The sequence below is a fragment of the Neofelis nebulosa genome, chromosome 4 (assembly GCF_028018385.1).
Source record: "Neofelis nebulosa isolate mNeoNeb1 chromosome 4, mNeoNeb1.pri, whole genome shotgun sequence".
In the NCBI taxonomy this organism is placed as follows: domain Eukaryota; kingdom Metazoa; phylum Chordata; class Mammalia; order Carnivora; family Felidae; genus Neofelis; species Neofelis nebulosa.
In genome coordinates, this window is record NC_080785.1 from 96,231,955 (window position 1) to 96,250,278 (window position 18,324).

The 18,324-nt window shown below is 39.0% G+C and overlaps 1 protein-coding gene across 4 annotated transcripts in view; it reads left to right on the plus strand.

The window, feature by feature from the left end:
• Nucleotides 1-18,324, plus strand: part of SUGCT (succinyl-CoA:glutarate-CoA transferase) — a 758,031-nt gene that overhangs the window by 314,746 nt on the left and 424,961 nt on the right. For all 4 annotated transcript variants that reach the window (XM_058725465.1, XM_058725466.1, XM_058725467.1 and 1 more), the window contains one exon: nt 12,233-12,304. In XM_058725465.1, coding sequence (XP_058581448.1) covers nt 12,233-12,304 — 72 coding nt within the window. The remainder of the gene's footprint in view (nt 1-12,232; nt 12,305-18,324) is intronic.

An 18,324-nucleotide genomic window follows, 5' to 3' on the forward strand; every position in this document is an offset into this window, starting at 1 on the left:
AGCAGGGAGATGCAGAGAGAGAGGGAGCCACAGAATAGGAAGCAGGTTCCAGACTCTGAGCTGTCAGCACAGAGTCCGACGTGGGGCTCGAACTCACGAACTGTGAGATCAAGACCTGAGCCGAAGTTGGACGCTTAACCGACTGAGCCACCCAGGCATTCTCCCAATGATATTTTTATTTTAAAAAATGATATCTTGTTCTTTCAAAAATGTACCTTTTAAAAGAGTAACTTCTACTTTCCTCATATGTTTGAATCTATACTCCATTAAAAATATTAGCCATGCTTATTTTATATTTTATTTCTAGAAATACTGTTATTTGAAGATCTTGTTATTCGAATTCTGCTTCTTATTGTTGCTTCCAACTCTGGCTCATGGTAGCTTATTTCCATGTATAATGTTGCATTATAGGCTCAAATACAACTGGACTATCTCAGTGAAAATCTCCCTCAATTTCAGTTGAGGGTTTCCTTCTAAATAGGATTCGTATTTGTTTCTTGCATAGTAACTGAAGGCAGTAGAAAGAAGGACTGGCTTTCTGTTAATTTTTTGTTTTTTGTGATCCACACCTTTACAGATAAATTCGAACCTCTTTAAGGAAAAGCCATGATTAGGATTATTCAGGGGAGTCTTTTTTTCTCTCACCTTTTCTTATGAATGGATCTTTCTCATTTACACGTTTACTGGTAAAGTAGCCCTTTATGTGTCCCAGCTTTATGAGGATGTTCCCTTGATGCAGTTTCTCAACTTGTCCCAGTCCTGGTTTAGACTTGATTACCAACTTTGGCTAATTTAGTACAAGAGCTTGGGAGTGGGTCGGTGTCCGAAAAAGAATTCCTATAGAAGTTATGGTTGAATCTCTGCTAGTGAGTGAGGTCACAGTGCCAAAAGGTAAGGAGGAGGGAGAGAGGTCACCTGAGGAGGAAAGCTCAAGAACCCCCCCAGAATGGATGGGGTTGGAATCTGAAGGAAGTAAGATTGTGTAGTTTCTCCCAATGGTAAAATGGGAGGTTTGAGGACAAAGAGATAAAGAAAGGTGAGGACTTTGAGAAAACATACTGTGATTAAGATGGCATTTGACAGTAGTTTTTCTGGCGTTCTGGGATGGGCACCATCCCAGGGATGGAGGGAAGGGGTAAATGGTAGGGAAATGGAAGTAGAGAGGGACCCTCTGAGTCCCTTTTGCTCTGAGAAGAAAAGTAATTTATTGTATGCAGTGTAAATAATTAAACACTAAATTTTATTATTATTTATTTATAAGTGAGGTATAATTAACATATAATGTTATATTAGTTTCAGGTACAAAAGATAATGATTCAACAATTCTATATATAACTTAGTGCTCACCGCAATAGGTGTAGTCACCTGAATTTTAATTTTTAACATTTAGAGAGGTTCCTGAAGAACTTAAACTATTTAGTCTTTGCACATGTTCTTCTCTCCTCAGAGCACCAGATTTACAAGATTTCAAGGTCATTTAAAAAAAAAAACTATCCTGGGGCGCCTGGGTGGCTCGGTCGGTTAAGCGGCCGACTTCGGCTCAGGTCATGATCTCGTGGTCCGTGAGTTCGAGCCCCGCATCGGGCTCTGTGCTGACTGCTCAGAGCCTGGAGCCTGTTTCAGATTCTGTGTCTCCCTCTCTCTCTGCCCCTCCCCTGTTCATGCTCTGTCTCTCTCTGTCTCAAAAATAAATAAACGTTAAAAAAAATTAAAAAAAAACAAAACAAAACTATCCTATCTAAATAATTAGCTATCATATTTAAAAAAACCTGAACTTATTGGGTGGAAAATATAGATTAAGGTAAAATAATTTATAGCATTTTTTTTTTTTTTTTGGAGTTTAGCCAAAGCCTTTATTTAGGGACTTGTATAAAATTTCAAGCATGGTTTATCCATTAGGGGATAATGTTAAATCAGACTTTAAATCAGTTAATTTGTGAAACTAACCTTGAAGAAAATGAAAGATAACAGTTTGTAGGTTCTTCTGGATGACAGCAGGGTCTTTGCTCCTTTAAAGATCTGACAGGTTCATGTTGTTCTGTGGAACACTCTTTTGGCCCTTTTCATATTGTTCTGTGGAACACTCTTCTGGGAGAAATTAATGGGTATGCTTAGAAAAAAGGGTTTCATGAACAAACTAATTTGAGGAACTCCTTTTTAAAGACTCTAGGCCTCTTTTGGAGATTCATAAAATTCACTATCACATTAAGGGTTTTGAAAAGTAGAGTTTAAAAAGCTGTTGAACTTGCGTTTCTCAAACTTATTTGAGTGAAGAAATGAAAAAGTTTGTATGTGTGTGGTGCTGAGAGAGAAAAGTAGAGAGAAGGCTATTATTAATACTTTATGTAACAGTGTTTTGTGGAACTAGTTTGGGAAATACCTGTTTAAAATCTCTAGTAAAAGGAAAAGATTTCAAATAAGTATAAGGACCTCCTTTATATCAGGCCCTGTGCTAGGCAAATAGACATTGAGTCCATAAGATATTGACCCAGCTTGTTCACTGCTCCCCAAAACTCTGCTCTGCTAGAGAACTCCAGTTATCTATTGATCCTCAATTTGCACCATATAGCACCATTTAGGAAATCTATGATTAAGTCGTTTTTGGTTCTAACAAACAGAAATGCAGCCAAGATAATTCTGATAAATAGAGATGAGGTGGCTAAGAGGGAGGTCATTGTAAGGCTATAGAGATTTTGCAGAAACAAAAGTATAGTTTGGTTTCATGAAAATCAGGGTACTATCAGACATGGAGCAGTTCCTTAGTCCTTATCAGTTTCCTTTGTGTAGTCTAGTCTTTTGTCTCACTTGTAGTCTGTCTGAGGCTTTCTTACTTACTTACGTAAGCCTAATATGGCCATTTCAGCCCCATCTCCACGTGACCTTTTGAATTCTCAAGTTGATGTAATTGATTCCTGTCCAGTGAATCTATTAGCTGGCTTGGGAATGGTATCCACACTATTCTAGTCAACCAGGGGTGAGGAATGATCAGTCACATGAAGAATGAGGTTGCTTCTTCAAGGGGTGAGGGTTGGGATGGAATGGAAATTAAACATATTTAATGCAATTGGGATGAAGAATTGTAGTGTTTGAAGAGACAGGGAATGGTAAGTTATTTCCAGCACATTCTGTTATTATGTATAAAAATTCGTATGCAGAATAAGTTTCCACCTTCATTTGTAGAACATGATATCCAGAGGAACTAAAATATAAATTATCCAAAATAGATAAATAAACTCTAAAATAAAACAGAATCTCCTGCTACCTTTGAGTTTTTAACTAAAATAACCTGTTAATGTTGACAGGGATGCACAGAAGTACCAAATATGTTCTGTTAAGTGCTTATGTAGAAGACCAGAAAGGGATTATTGCTTCTTTCACCTTCTGACCTACTAGAAGGACTACTGAAAATTCTTTTCAGGTTGTTTGTAAGAATGCTGTGCTGTTAAGTTACTTTGGAAGGGACAACTTCTTAGTTGGTCTAAAAGAACCTTGTATAACACTCTCATGACTCAGTCATGCCGTATGTGCCCATGTGAGTCCAACTCTTTTGGGTCACCAGTGATTGAAACAGGAATGCACAGAATAGTATTCAGAATGCATCTTGTTTTTTCTTGTGTATTTCATGAAATGTAAATGGTTGAGGTACATTTTGAGATCTCTGATCTCTAGTGATTCAGCATGGCTTCTTCTGCTGAACAAGTCTGAGCTCATTTCCCCCTGCTTCTTGTAGCCATATGTGGAAGGGTCTACTGACCTTTCCACCGACAGATTCAGACTTGACTCAGCATCTAGATGCAAGAGGACTTGAGACAAGAAGTAATTAATCCATGTTCAATTCTGATAATTTTGCCTTCTGATTATTAGTTTTCAAGGGAGAAAATTTATGGAGCATTTAGTCTTCAAAGATACTGGCTTCTAATATAGTTCTTTCTCACTGTATAGTGGCAATATTATCATCCTGGTGTCGACCTTAATCTCCCATGCACTTTAGATGGCCTACGTCAGGCTTTCAGGTCCTGATAATCCAGTGAAGGAGTAGGTCCTTTGAGGGACCAGTCCAGACCCTGGAATATGGCAATCTCATCAAATTCCTAACAGCTACTTATAGCCTACTGCTTTTTCCATCACTTTCCTTAGAAATGTCTACAGATATTTAAGACAGAGCTTTCCCCTGTGCTTTTTCTGACTCTTGAGTTAACTTGTTTTAGATACTTGGTTATCCCATGAAGGCTACATTTTACCTGTTCCTGTGAGTTAGCAGGTCCTTCTTAAAGTGCTTATTCTCCACCATGTTAAGCCACATAGCTTCTCGTGATCTTTAGACCAAGCCCACAGATATTTTGAGAATCTGTATACTTTGATTCCAAGCCTCTGTACAGGAACTCATTTTATATTGGGTGGAAAATAAATTTTAATTCCAGTTCATGTCCAATGACTTGGTAATAGCTATGTGGAATGTTTCTTGGGAAGAATACTAAGGATGATCCTATATGCTTCAAGACAGAGTGGATACTGGATTAGGGTGATAATGGTGGAATTGGTCGTTGGAGGTAGTGGCAGTATGCATGGATCCTTGCCCCATGACAATATGCTAAGGAGATTTCTCCTCACCATCCTACAAGGTAGCGACTTGCAAACATCACGATGGGTTAAGAAACCCTTGGCTATGAGTATTAGGGAGATAAGGGAAGAGATCTTTCAGACAACTAAATGGTCTTTGGAAAGGGACATTGTGAAGGGGCTAAATTTTGACCATGGAAAGAAGGAGGAGTACTTAATTAGGGGGACTAAGTCTCTCATTGTTCCAACTACAGGACATATCTGGAACTCCTTTTGGAATTATATTCTCCATCTCCCCTAAAACTTAATCTTCACCTTTAAATTTAGGCAGTCATCTCTAAGGAAGGACGTTTGCTGTGGGAATTGATTCTTAGTGTGTTTGCCATGCTCAGTAAGCACCCTCTTCGAGTCCTTGACATTTTCTCATCTCTTCTACTTCTTGCTTCCCAGTTTTGCTGCCATGCCTTTTGTATAGTGAGTAATGGTTCATGAGTTGCCTAGTTTGCTGTTATTTAATGTTAATACATTGGCTTTCATTTAACAAAATGTATTGAAGCCTGCCATGCCAGACATAATCCCAGATATTAGGTATAACTACCATGGGCTCTAAGTTCTTATATGCCAGCCAGACTCCCGTGCTTATAGGAACTGTCATTGATTCATATATCTTTGTTCAAAGTCTTGGGCTTCTGCTTTTGTCTCTATTCTCTGAGCTTCTCGTCTAGTTAACTTCCTGTTTCCTGTCCCTCTAACTTTTGCTTTGTTTTCACAAGTCTTTGAGCCTCCTTCCCATAACCGGGACCCTATAGGCTCTATCTGTACATCTCAGTGGCCAACTGCCTTCAAGAATTATTCTGTCAGAATTTCTCACCCTCTCTACCTATACCCCCATACTTTATCTTGCCAACTGCTTTCCTGAACCATGCTTATTTAAACTTTCCATACTCTGCGGTGAAATTCTGCTGTCAACTGGACCTGTACTGTACCACCTACTGCCTTGCTTCAGGTGTAGTGGGCAGGTCTCATGTCAGGGCCTCCCTCCTCCTAATCCTAATCGCTTATGTTTTGTCATTGATGAATCTTGAGACATGATGGAATTAAAATATGTTTGGAAAACCTTATTGGCAATCCACTCTATAATCCACATTAGAATATTCTCATTGTAATTATAATTAATATCCTTTTATAGCTTGATTTTTGGCTTGAAAGTGAACTATGGTGGCATCTTGAATAAAGTTCTGGTCTATGAATGAATGCCTTAAACTAGTCTGAAATAAATGTAGGCTCATTTTCAGAAATGGTATTTTCATGGATGGAACATAACTCATTGGGACTGTGATTGTTGTAACATGTTTGAGATAAAGAGAAGTTTGAAAATGCTTAACACCTTGAAGTGCTCCTGAAAAATCAATATGGACTTATCCAGGAATTTTTGGTTGTTGCTTTTGCTTGCCTATTTCAAATAATCTGGCTTATTATTCTTTATAATGAAATCAATTCAGGATCATCATCAAAACCAGTTTCTGGCCCATACTTCCCAAGGAAAGGAACCCCATGTGCCATTTTACATTGTGTCCAGGATGCACGATGACTCCATTTTTGACAGTAGGCTTTCATGACAAAGGACTTCTTTTCTTAAAAAAAAATCCATTGACAGTGTGGGAAGAATATTAAAAAATTTTGACATTTCTCATTTTCTTCTTTGCACTTGCATAGTATCAGAAACTGAGTGATTGAAGATCATACATATGTTCAATTTGAAATGAGACTTAATTGATTTGAAGAACCTCCAGTATATTTTTGAACATTCAAATTTCCTGTGGAATCAGCAAATCCTGGCCTTGATCTGAGGTGGAAGGAAATCAGCATGTAATACCTCTGTAAAGGCTATTCTAAATTTCAAGGCAAAGATTTGTATTTAGAAATCGGTCTTCAAAATGGCTTTTTTTTTTTCATGATGAAAAATGTACAGACGAAGGCAAATTGGTAGTAGGCGAGATTAGGGACTCCTGGGTTCGTTTACCACTTGTTGCATGGTTTCATCCCATAGATGACACTGTTCTTGAGCTCTAAGTGGTTTGTGCCTCACTGCCATCTGGCTCAGCCAGCTTCAGCACCATAAGGTGAACTGAACTGTTTGTGGTAGGAAATAGTGCTCTATATTTGTCATGATGTACTAGCACAGACCCAAAGTCGGTAACTGCTTGACATTCCAGAAAACATTCTCATGGCAGTGAGTTGAACTTCATGGAATGTCTTTTTCCAGTGGATGATGAAGTCATTTAGCAATAGTTACCTTTTGTGGAAGAAAATCTTGTTAAAAATTAGGTAGCCCTGGGAGACCCAAGAGTTTGAGGGCTTGTTTTTGAAGTAGACACAGCACCACTTGTATGTACTTTATTTAGACGAGAGGAAATACTGATGCATCAATATGGTAGCTTAAGAGAGTGACACAGGAAGTTTCAGTTTTATTTTTTTTTTCCTTTTTCCATTTGACCATGAAATATATTGAGTTGGTGCAGAACTTCGAAGGGTCCTTCTGTGATTTTATCTGTAGCCAGATCAATAATTAAGAGATCATCAATCCGGGTTAGCTGGCCTGGAAGCAGGGAAAGCAGAGTATTTCGGAAGCAGTAGACACTTCCAGATTTACCTTCTTATATCTCTGACTTCATGTCTGCTCAGTATTCTCTATTCCTATATCTTCTATCGCCACCCCTGGGTCTCTCAGGTGTGGTCCTATTTCACCTGTGACACTGTTCTAACCAGAGCAATGAAACTCTGACTCCCCATGCCTTCTTGTCTTTACATGTCTCCCAATTTGCTCGTAAGTGGTACAGTTTCTTTGGCACGTCCAATCGCTTGACCCATCAATATTTTCTCAGTCTGAGAAACACCTCTTCACCCAGGAGAGGAGGTTCATTGTGAACTGGAATGTGAAGAAAACTGTGCAGTTTCTGTGTGGTCTCCCCAATGGTGAAACTTACCCTAGAGAAAGCACAACCCATGGTAATAAGCTTAATAAAATCTGGTCTTCTAAGAGGAATGGCTTGGTTTTGGCTTTGTCCTTTTTCTGTTTGTTTGTTTTGTTTTTGTTTTTTTGTTTCTCTTTTTTTGTAATTTTATGTATGTATGCATGTATGTATGTATTTTTTTATTTATATCCAAGTTAGTTGGCATATAGTGCAAAAATGATTTCAGGAGTCCAGTGATTCATTCCCTATGTATAACACCCAGTGCTCATCCCAACAAGTGTCTGCCTTAATGCCCCTTACCCATTTAGCCCATCCCCTCCCCACAACCCCTCCAGCAACCCTCTGTTTGTTCTCTGTATTTAAGAGTCTCCTATGTTTTGTCTCTCTCTCTGTTTTTATAGTATTTTTGCTTCCCTTCCCTTGTGTTCAGATCTTTTGTATATTAAATTCTACATAGGAGTGAAACCATATGATATTTGTCTTTCTGTGACTGACTAATTTTGCTTAGCATAATACCCTCTAGTTCCATCCACGTAGCTGCAAATGGCAAGATTTCGTTCTTTCCGATTACCGTGTAATACTCCATTGTGTATATATATATCTTCTTTATCCATTCTCTTGTTGATGGACATTTGGGCTCTTCAGTACTTTGACTCTTGTCGATAGTGCTGCTGTGAATACTGGAGTTTGGCCTTGTCCTTTTAAAACTATAGACCCCTGCTGCCCTCTCCCCCATCATTTCATGCAGAAGCAATGGTTTCTTGCCTCCTGAGGCCTAAATTCCTTATGAGAGAAACACCCTAGCCATGAGTGTTTTTAGCCCAATTCGATGCTTTTGATGTGAGTTCTCCCTGGTGTGGAAAGCCTGCTGGCAGTTTGTGCGTATGGCTTGTTATCACTTACTTTGCTCAGTCTGGAGAGTGAGGCAACCAAGGGAATAAAGAGAGAGAGAGGAGTCTGTTGCAGAGTAGATGAGGGCCCAAGAGTCAGGATATAAGGGTTTAGAATACATAAGGAAGTTCCTTTTAGGTAGGATGCAATTATTTAATAATAATGATATTTATTGAATCCCTACCTTTTATTTATTTTTGAGAGAGAGTTACACGTGGATTATGCGTGTGTGGGTTGCCATTGTTCAAGGGTCAGTCCCTGTGAGGCCTTCCTTTCCTGTTGATGACTCTTGTGTTGGGGTCTGTAATGGACAGCTATTCTTGTAATTGATGCTTGTCAATTACAAGTGATACAGCTTTTCCTTTTTTTTTTTTTTTTTTAAATTCTTTTTAACATTTATTCATTTTTGAGAGACAGAGCATGAGTGGGGAAGGGGCAGAGAGAGGGAGACACAGAATCCGAACTAGGCTCCAGGCTCTGAGCTGTCAGCACAGAGCCCGATGTGGGGCTCGAACTCACAAACTGTGAGATCACGACCTGAGCCGAAGTCGGACGCTTAACCGACTGAGCCACCCAGGCGCCCCCAGCTTTTCCTTTTAATCTCCTGACTCCACTTTAGTGACGTTTCCCTCTATTAATTTTCATACTCCTAATACCATCATATTGGGGTTAGGATTTCAACATGCGACTCTGAGACATAATTATTTACTCTTCAGCCAATACTTTGTTTTTAAGTTTTTACTTAAAATATATTTATTAAATAAACACTGTAGGAACAGTAACAGGGAACAAATAAGCATTTAAAGAACTCAATCTTACCTTTATCCTTATAAATCTATTTGATGATCTTTAATTGTGTTTAGTGGCTCAGCCACTATGCAGTCTTCATTTTCCTGTGATCATTAACTGGTTATCTCTGCTTAAAGTTTTGAAAGTTTTATATTGATAAAGACATATTTCATGGCATAGCTAAGGCTTAAGGAAGAAACACTTCTTCATTAATTAAAAGGGAATGAGGATCTCCAAAAATGTAAACTTGCTGAGTTTTTTGTCACTAATCTAAAATTTTAAAATTTATTTATTTATTTACTTTGAGAGAGAGACAGAAAAGAGAGAGGCTGAGCAGGGGAGGGGCAGGGAGAGAGAGAATCCCAAGCAGGCTCTGCACTCTCAGTGTGGAGCCTGATGTGGGGCTCAAACTCACGAACTGTGAGATCATGATCTGAGCCAAAATCAAGAGTCGGATACTTAACCAACTGAGCTACCCAGGCACCCCTAAAATTTTGAAAATCTTTTTTCACATTATACTTGGTAGCATACATTGTTACTTCGCATTACTTATTCGCTTCCCAACTCAGTTTTTCTCCGGAAAACAAACAAAAAAACAAGCCGACAATCTGTGTACCTTCATAGTTATCAATGGTTTATTGGGGCATCTCTGTTCAAAATCCTTTGCTCCTCACTCATACCTCCATTGCAAATTCCCTTTCTATAGTTTGAGAAACACCAATGCATTGTTTATAACACAAACTTTGCTTTTGCCCTGTGAACAGGGAAGATAAACTTTTAAAATAGTTCATGTGAAATCTTTTTAGTAGCATTCATTACCAAATCAAGCAAAATGTAAATAGAATAAACCCCATTAATAATGTTTTGCCTGAGATTCATTTTAGCCATGAGTCTATTATATGGAAGCAGTTATCTGAGAGATTTATTACATTTTACGACCATTTATTAATTGCCTAACATTCTTCAGATATCATGTTAGGTCTAGTAGGAAGAATAAAAAGAAAACATACCATCTTCCAGCTTCAGTTTCCCAGCATCAGACAATGGGACTTTCAATGATGCTGGAAATGCTCTTTATCTACGCTGATATGACAGCCATGGCTTTTGAATGTTTGACATTGTGGCTAGTGGGTCTGTGGAACTGAACTGTTACTTACTTTTTTCTGAATAACATCTCTACTGAGATATAATTGATATATCATAATTCACTCATGTAAAGTGTACATTACAACAATCTTGGAACATTTTCATCACCCCATCAGGAAACCCAGAACTCATTAGTGGTAGTGGTCACACCCCCAAATTCTCCCCATCTTCTCAGCCCTGGGTGGTTGCCAATCTTTCTGTCTCTATGGATTTCCCTATTTTGGACGTATCATATAAATGCTATCAAAATATGTGGACTTTTGTGACTGGCTAATTTAATTTTAGTTTATTTAAATTTAATAGCCACATGCGGCTAATGGCTATTATAGGAAGCAAGTGAAGTGAAAGACCACATACAGATCCTGAAGGCTAAGAAGAAGATAATTCTGAGAAAGGGGAATGCGGAATACAGGTCAGAGAGATTGGAGATGAACCCAGATGGAGCCTAGTGATAAGACAGGTTCCTGGAGGAAGGGATGGTTAACAGTACCAAATAATACAGAGGGGTCAAGAAAGAATAGTTCAGTGTAAAGATCGGATAAAAATCCTGATGACAAAGGGCATTGGCATGTGGCGTTGGTGAAGAAGTGTAGGCAGGTGGAATTTTATATCATTCAGAGATGGAGGGAAGGAAGAAAATTTCAAGATAGCCTGAGAAGGATAACAGGATTGATAGAAATTTTGTTTTGTTGCTGTTAATATTTTTAGTGTAGACATGAGCCTATATCTAGGCAGAAAGAAAAGGATCTAGTCGGAATGAAGAGATTAAGGATGATTGAGCAAGGTTCTGAAGGATATGAGTGAGGGTGGGACGAGGGTTTTTAGTATAGGAGCAAGCCCTGGCAAGGAAGATTGAAGTCATCTTTCTCAGAGGTAGGAGTAAGTAAAGAAAGAGTAGGTGAAAATACAGAGTAATGTTTACATAGAAAAGAAGGAAACTAAAGGAACTCATTTAAGAAAGTGGGAATGAGGCCTTCTGTGGGTAAAATTTGGTTCCTCCAACCATCACTGTGATCAAATGTGGAGAAGGGAGTTCTCCAGATGCTCTGGGAGGTGAGTGTATCAATTTCTTATATTCTTGTTGCTGCTCAAATGAATGTGTCTCCTAGAAGCAACAAACATTTTCAAGTACATAAAAGCCACATGAGATTCAGAGATCCACATGTGTCAATTTTCACTTAATGAAAAGTAAATTGTCCAAAAGTTTACATATGAGATCTTCAAAGATAAAATGTATCAGTGTATGCATCCTCCCTTCCACCCTCCCTTCCTCCCTCCTCCCTCCCTGTTTCCTTCCTTCCTTCCTTCCTTCCTTCCTTCCTTCCTTCCTTCCTTCCTTCCTTCCTTCCTTCCTCCCTCCCTCCCTCCCTCCCTCCCTCCCTCCCATTCATTTATTTTTCTTTCAGTTTGTAGAAAACATTGTATCCTCTTGCTCTTTTCCCTCCAAGGAAAAATGGAAACAAACAAAATATAAAACTTTGGAAAAGCCCAACATTAATCCATACTATAATGAATACAGAATTTCATGTTATGCATTATAATAAAACTGTTTTAGTTTAATTTAGTATTTTCTTTATTTTTCCAAGCCGTGTTACAACAGTTAATGGAAGAGCCAGGAAGTGCTTTGAAAATCCCAAATTAAGAAAAACAAAACAAAACAAAAGAAACCAACTATGCAAATATAAGAACAAAATCTACTAATTAATATTTATTTAATTAGTAATGTACTTTAGAATATGCTTTCTATATAGAAGTTTTAGAAATTAAAGCTAACTTTTATGGTATTTTCAATATATAAAGTTATATATTCATGTATCTATGTATTTGTATGTATGTATGTGTGTACTTATGTATTTATTGATTTCTTTTAGGCTTTTAAAACCAAGGATGGATATCTTGTAGTTGGAGCAGGAAATAACCAACAGTTTGCTACTGTGTGCAAGGTAATCTTGAATCACTGGGGTGGGCGGATGACCCGTGCAACAACTCGTTTTGTATACAGCCAGGAAAGTTCAGTTTTGCCTAGAACAATGTTGTTAAGTCTACAGCCAACTCCAGACCCCTTGCCTTCACACCTAACAATGTGCCATTTTGATACTTACAAGTGCTCGGGACATGGTCTGAATTAGCATTCTGACTATATGTTTTTTTCAGGTTATCTGGCTGTATTTTGAAATGAATCATAGTACATAGGAACCTAAATTATCCTCAAACAGGACCTGACTACCAGTCCAATGAAAAAAAAAAGGAAAGAAAAAAATGCACTAATTTTTTTTTTAAATGTTTGTTTATTTTTGAGAGAAAGAGACACAGAATGTGAGAGGGAGGGTCAGAGAGAGAGAGAGAGAGAGAGAGAGAGAGATGGAATCTGAAGCAGGCTCCAGGCTCTGAGCTGTCAGCACAGAGCCCCATGTGGGGCTTGAATCCATAAACCAAACCATGAGATCATGACCTGAACCGATGTCAGATGCTTAACCGACTGAGCCACCCAGGTGCCCCCAAAAAAATGCATTTTAAAAGGAATTTTATTGCCAGGATATTTTTCTTTTCTCTTTCCTTTCTTTTTTTTTCTTTTTTTTTTCTTTTTTTTTTGTAATAACATGAGATCTAATTAGGCCCAAATACAGTATAATACCAAATTTATTGTATTAACCACTAGAAAACTAAAAACAACTTTTCACATTAGCTTTTAATTTTGCAGAATACCTTTCTGCAAAATTCATGTTTTAAGGTGTTAGCAATTAAGGTTGTATTAAAGATGTTGCTACTCATTGGGTTTAAAAAAAGGCCTTGGAATAGTTTGAGATAATTTTATATTGAAGATTTTACATTTTTGGCATCGCTTAGACACTTTTTTTATTTGATGTCTTTACTACTTACCTAGATTTTAGGGTTTTTTAGATTTGCTTTTATTTAAGTCTTTAGGTTCCCGTTCACTTTTTCCAGTTCTAGTCCCAGAAGTATGATCTAGCTTTAAAAATATGTATTTAAGTTTTTGTTTTAATTTTTCTTTCCTGTAGGGGAAAGGCCTCACCTGTTGAGGACGTTTTAATTTTTTTGCACTCCTCATACGTACCACTGTGAACTTCCGGCGTTATTAAAGATGCCCAAATATTCCTTAGAGGAGCCTTCTTTATTGCAGTTAGCCTGCTAGAACCTTCTGTATTGCAGTTAACCTGTTATGCACAAAAATTCTTTATTGTGGTGCCTCTTTTGCAGGAGAGGGTAGGGAGCGCAGCTCAAAACCACAGCAAAGGGGTGGGAAGTACCAGGGAGAAGGTGACAAATGGAGCTGGTTCCTATGGCAGGGAGGGCTGGAACATCTGAGGTGGGGAAGAGGGAGCTTTCATAATGGTGACTCTGAGTAAGTGTAGAGAAAATCGATTCAAACATTTGATCCAGGATCAAAGAATCTTTATTATGAACGGTCAACGTTAAAAATATGAAACATACGGAAGCCGTTGCCTGTGAAGTCATTTGCGTACTCTAGCCACAGAGATGTAAAAGCCAGTTCATTGCTATAAATGAGTACAGATTTTCTTCCTGGGCCATATGTTTTGGAGTTTTCTCTCTCCAGAAAGGGGGGCGGGGTGGGGGGGGGTAGAAATTACTGGTTGACATATTCTTCACTGTTGAAAATAACTGTACTGAGCTCTTTTTATTTTTGATTCATTACTGCTGATCAGTTTGAAACTTTTGAACTTCCTCATAAATATCCATAAGAACATTTTTTTTTGAAAAGATTTTTATTTCAAAGCAGAATATTTGCCATAAGTCTGAGTACTAAAATATGACTTACTGTGATGGTGTGTTAGGATACGTTTGTTTAAAAGGAGACCATCAGAGGGCCTTTGAGAGTGGTACACTTGACCTTGTTTTTCCATATGTGAGTTAGGAATGATAATCTCTGTTATGAGCCCATAAGACAATGTCTATCAAATTCTTTGAAACACTCAGAAGAAAATTTTTATGTGTCCAGGATTTTAATGCTATTTACATCACTTACTAGGCATCTTGAGCGAACATTGCAATCTGATTGATTTTTTTTAACCTTCATAATTATATCCTTACATGTAAACTTGCCCTATAAAACCTTTTAACCTGAGAAAAATGCTCTGTTCCCTTATGCCATGTATAGTGGGTTTCTTATAAGTATTTTTGGTTCAGATTTATCTGTTGCTAAGGGGCTTGTGATTCAAATTGACCTTACGGAAGATGAAGTTCCCAGGTTTTCACATGATGCCCATCAATTGTTCTTTTGCCAATTAAGGCCTGTCATAAAAGATAGGGTGGCTCGGGTGCCTGGGTAGCTCAGTTGGTTGAATGTCAGACTTCAGCTCAAGTCATGATCTTGCAGTCAGTGAATTTGAGCCCCCCACATTAGGCTCTGTGCTGACAGCTCAGAGCCTAGAGTCTGCTATGGCTTCTGTGTCTCCCTCTCTCTCTGCCCCTTCCTCACTCATGCTCTGTCTCTCTCTCTCACTCTCTCTCTCTCTCTCTCTCTCAAAAAATAAACAAACATCCAAAAAAAAAAAAAAAAAAGATAGGGAGGCTCTACCTCCTAGGGAGAAATACAGCAGTATTGTCTGTGATGAATGAGTAGAATTTACTTGGGCCTAATCTCTTTCCAAAATTGAAATAGATCTACTGGTTGACTAATACTTCTGGGGCAGGGGGTCCTATTAAGGAGCTCTTATTGTCAGGAATTAGGGTGAGAACAAGAGCAATTGGGTTCAAGGCTTGGGGTTCAGAAAATCTTCCTGCATATAAACCAAACCTTGGCTTAGAACAAATCCCATTTTATGTCTCTTAACGTGATACAGAAGAGTAGGCAACATGAGCATATGTAAGCTATTTTAAGCTGATTGATGCCAACACTAATGGGTATTCCTATTTGAAGTACATTGACATCCTTTCAAAAGTCATTTAGACTGAAAGTTTCTTTTATTGGAGGCAATATGCATTGGTTCTCAACTCTAGCATGCATAAGAAATCTCCTTGAGCTTCATACCCAAAGATTTTGACTTAGTGTGTCTGAGGTGGGGTATGGGAAACTTCAATTTCAGTAAGCGTTGTAGCTGATTTTGGAGCAGGTGGTTTGAGGACGTTATAGCATAGTTCTAAGGCATACTGTGAGTCTTGGAGATAGTCAGGTGACCTCTGGCAAGATGCTTAATCTTTGTTAAGCATCTGTGTTCTCATGACAAAATGAATATTATAATACATGACTATGCTAATATATAACTTTTGGGATTTTGCAAGAGTTAGATTGGATAAGTAAAATAGTCTGTCTAGTCCTGACTCACAGTATGCACTTAATAAATGGTCTCTATAAAAATTACATTTGTGGGGGGGCATCTGGGTGACTCAGTCAGTTAAGCAACCAACTATTGGTTTCAGCTCAGGTCATGATCTCTTTGTGAGATTGAGCCTCCTGTAGGGCTCTGTATGGACAGCACGAAGCCTGCTTGGGATTCTCTCTCTCTCTGTCCCTCCCCCCCCCCCCCACTTGCTGTCTCTCTCTCTCTCTCTCTCTCTCTCTCAAAATAAATAAATCTTAAAAAATTGGGTTTGGAGAATCTGGTTCTGGTTAAGATAAAGTAAGCACACTTCTCCCTATCTCTTCCATTGAATGCAGCGATAAAACCTGGATAGAATGCAGGGAGCATCTATGAGAGGGTGTAAGAGGGCTCTGAGAAGTAAGTAGTAGGAGGAGAATTGGGGAAGAACACCAGAATTTAAAGTATCTCTAAGGCAGCAGTAAGTTTCTCTGCAATGACTTCCTTATACAGTGGAGCCTGAAACATGGAAGTAGGCACTAGGAAACAGAGCTGAGCCCTACGAGATGCCCTTTGTTCTTAGAGTGAGGACCACAAAAGAGAGCTCTAATAGCAGAGAGAGTGTGGAAATCCTCCGTCTTTTCTCCCTCTCCATTTTCTCATGCGCCACCCCACAAACAACCCCTGTAATGGTATCAGCAGATGAACAGGAACTAAAACTCTGAGGAAGGAGAACTTTCCTCTTTATCTCTGAGCAGTGATCCCCCAGAAAGAGGGGTGAATCCCTGTTGCCTTTTTCTCTCCCCCCACTGCTTGGCCTCCACCCTGCAAGTCTGCTGGGGAGTAGGCTACCTAAGGGGGTAGTTCTATCAGGGAACTGGAAAGAGACTGCAGAGAGGCAGGAGCTGTGGAAAGCAATCCTTGAAGTTGTTGGTGAACCCCTCACTCACCTCTGAGCTGCACATACACTGATCTGGTGCTAACCAGCACCCCAGAGGAGTTGAGGACTGAGTTAAGGAACAGATGACTGCCCAGGTGGCAGCATAACCATTAAGTAGGGCACATGTGGGACAGATTCGAATAGCACTGCAAGCGCTCAGAACTCCACTACCTCTAGAACCAAAGCACACCAAAGGTGGGTTGTGGGACTCACAGCCTGGACCTCACCAGGTCAACTGCTTGCTAAACACAATAACAACAAGATTTTTCTGTAGGATTTAAACAAGACCCAGAGGCTCATAATATAATATTTAAAACGTCCAGGATACAATCCAAAATTACTCAGCATATGCAGAGCCAGAGCTTGCATGAGAAAAGACAGTCAATAAATGCCAATGCCAAGATGACACAGATGTTGGAATTAATTTACAAAGGCTTTAAAACAGCTATTATAAAAATGCTCCGATAAGCATCACAGACTTTGTGGAAATAAATGGAAAAATAGAAATGTCCCGCAAAGAAATAGAAGATATGAAGAAGAACCAACTAGAAATTCTAGGATGGAAAAATACAGCCACCAAATAAAAAAAAAAAGCATCTCCTCACTGGGTGAGCCCAATAACACAATGGGGATGACAGAGGAAACTAGTCATGGAACTTGAAGATAGATAAGTAGAAATCATTCAGTCTGAACCACAGAGAAAGAAAAAAAGGGAGTCTCCTCCCCAAAAGTCTATGCTGAAAAAATATTTGAAGATGTAATTGCTGAAAACTTCCCAAATTTGGCAAAAGACAAAAACCTACAGATTTAATAATTTCAGCGAACCCCAAATAGGATCAACCCCAATAAATCCATGCACAAACACACCCAAGACTACCCACTGAAAAGGAAAGACCAAAGCAGATATTTTGAAAGCACCCGAAGAAAAATGATATATTACCTGTGGGGGGACACGGACTCAATTGACTGCAGATTTTTCGTAAGAACTTGGGAGCCCAGAGAGAAGTGGCACAGAGGTGTCCACCCTGAACTCTATATCCAGTAGAAATATTCTCAGAAAATGAAGGTTAATTAAAGACATTCTCCCTTCCTGTCTCCCCGCCTTCCTCTTTCCCATCCTTCTCTTTTGAACAAACCCATACTTCATTATTTCTTTTGGGGGAAAATGCACCTCATTGGAATGCTTCCCATGGATTTAGTGCTCAAGATGTCAGGCACTTTCACTGACATGGCTTCATTCCGTCCCAGGCAACACTGCTTCGAGCACGTAAGGAATGGTTGTGATCACAGCACCCGAAACGAAGCGGTCTCTCTAGGAACATTTTGAATGGCAGCGTGGCTGAACACAGAACAATAATTATTGTGACCCACTGTTTCGTATCAACTTTCAAATAGAAAAGAGGTCTAATATGTCAAGTTTAGAGAAGGACAAATGAGGATATCCTGGTTCCCATTGAGTAAAATCACTGAGTGGGTTTTTTTTTGTTTGTTTTTTTTTTTTTAACATTTATTCAGTTTTTGAGAGACAGAGAGAGACAGAGCATGAGGGGGGAGGGACAAAGAGAGAGGGAGACACAGAATCCGAAGCAGGCTCCAGGCTCTGAGCTGTCAGTACAGAGTCCAATGTGGGGCTCTAACCCACAAACTTTGAGACCCTGACTTGAGCCAAAGTCAGATGCTCAACTGACTGAGCCACCCAGGCGCCCCACTGAGTGTTTTTTTTATTTTATTTTTTTAATGTAGC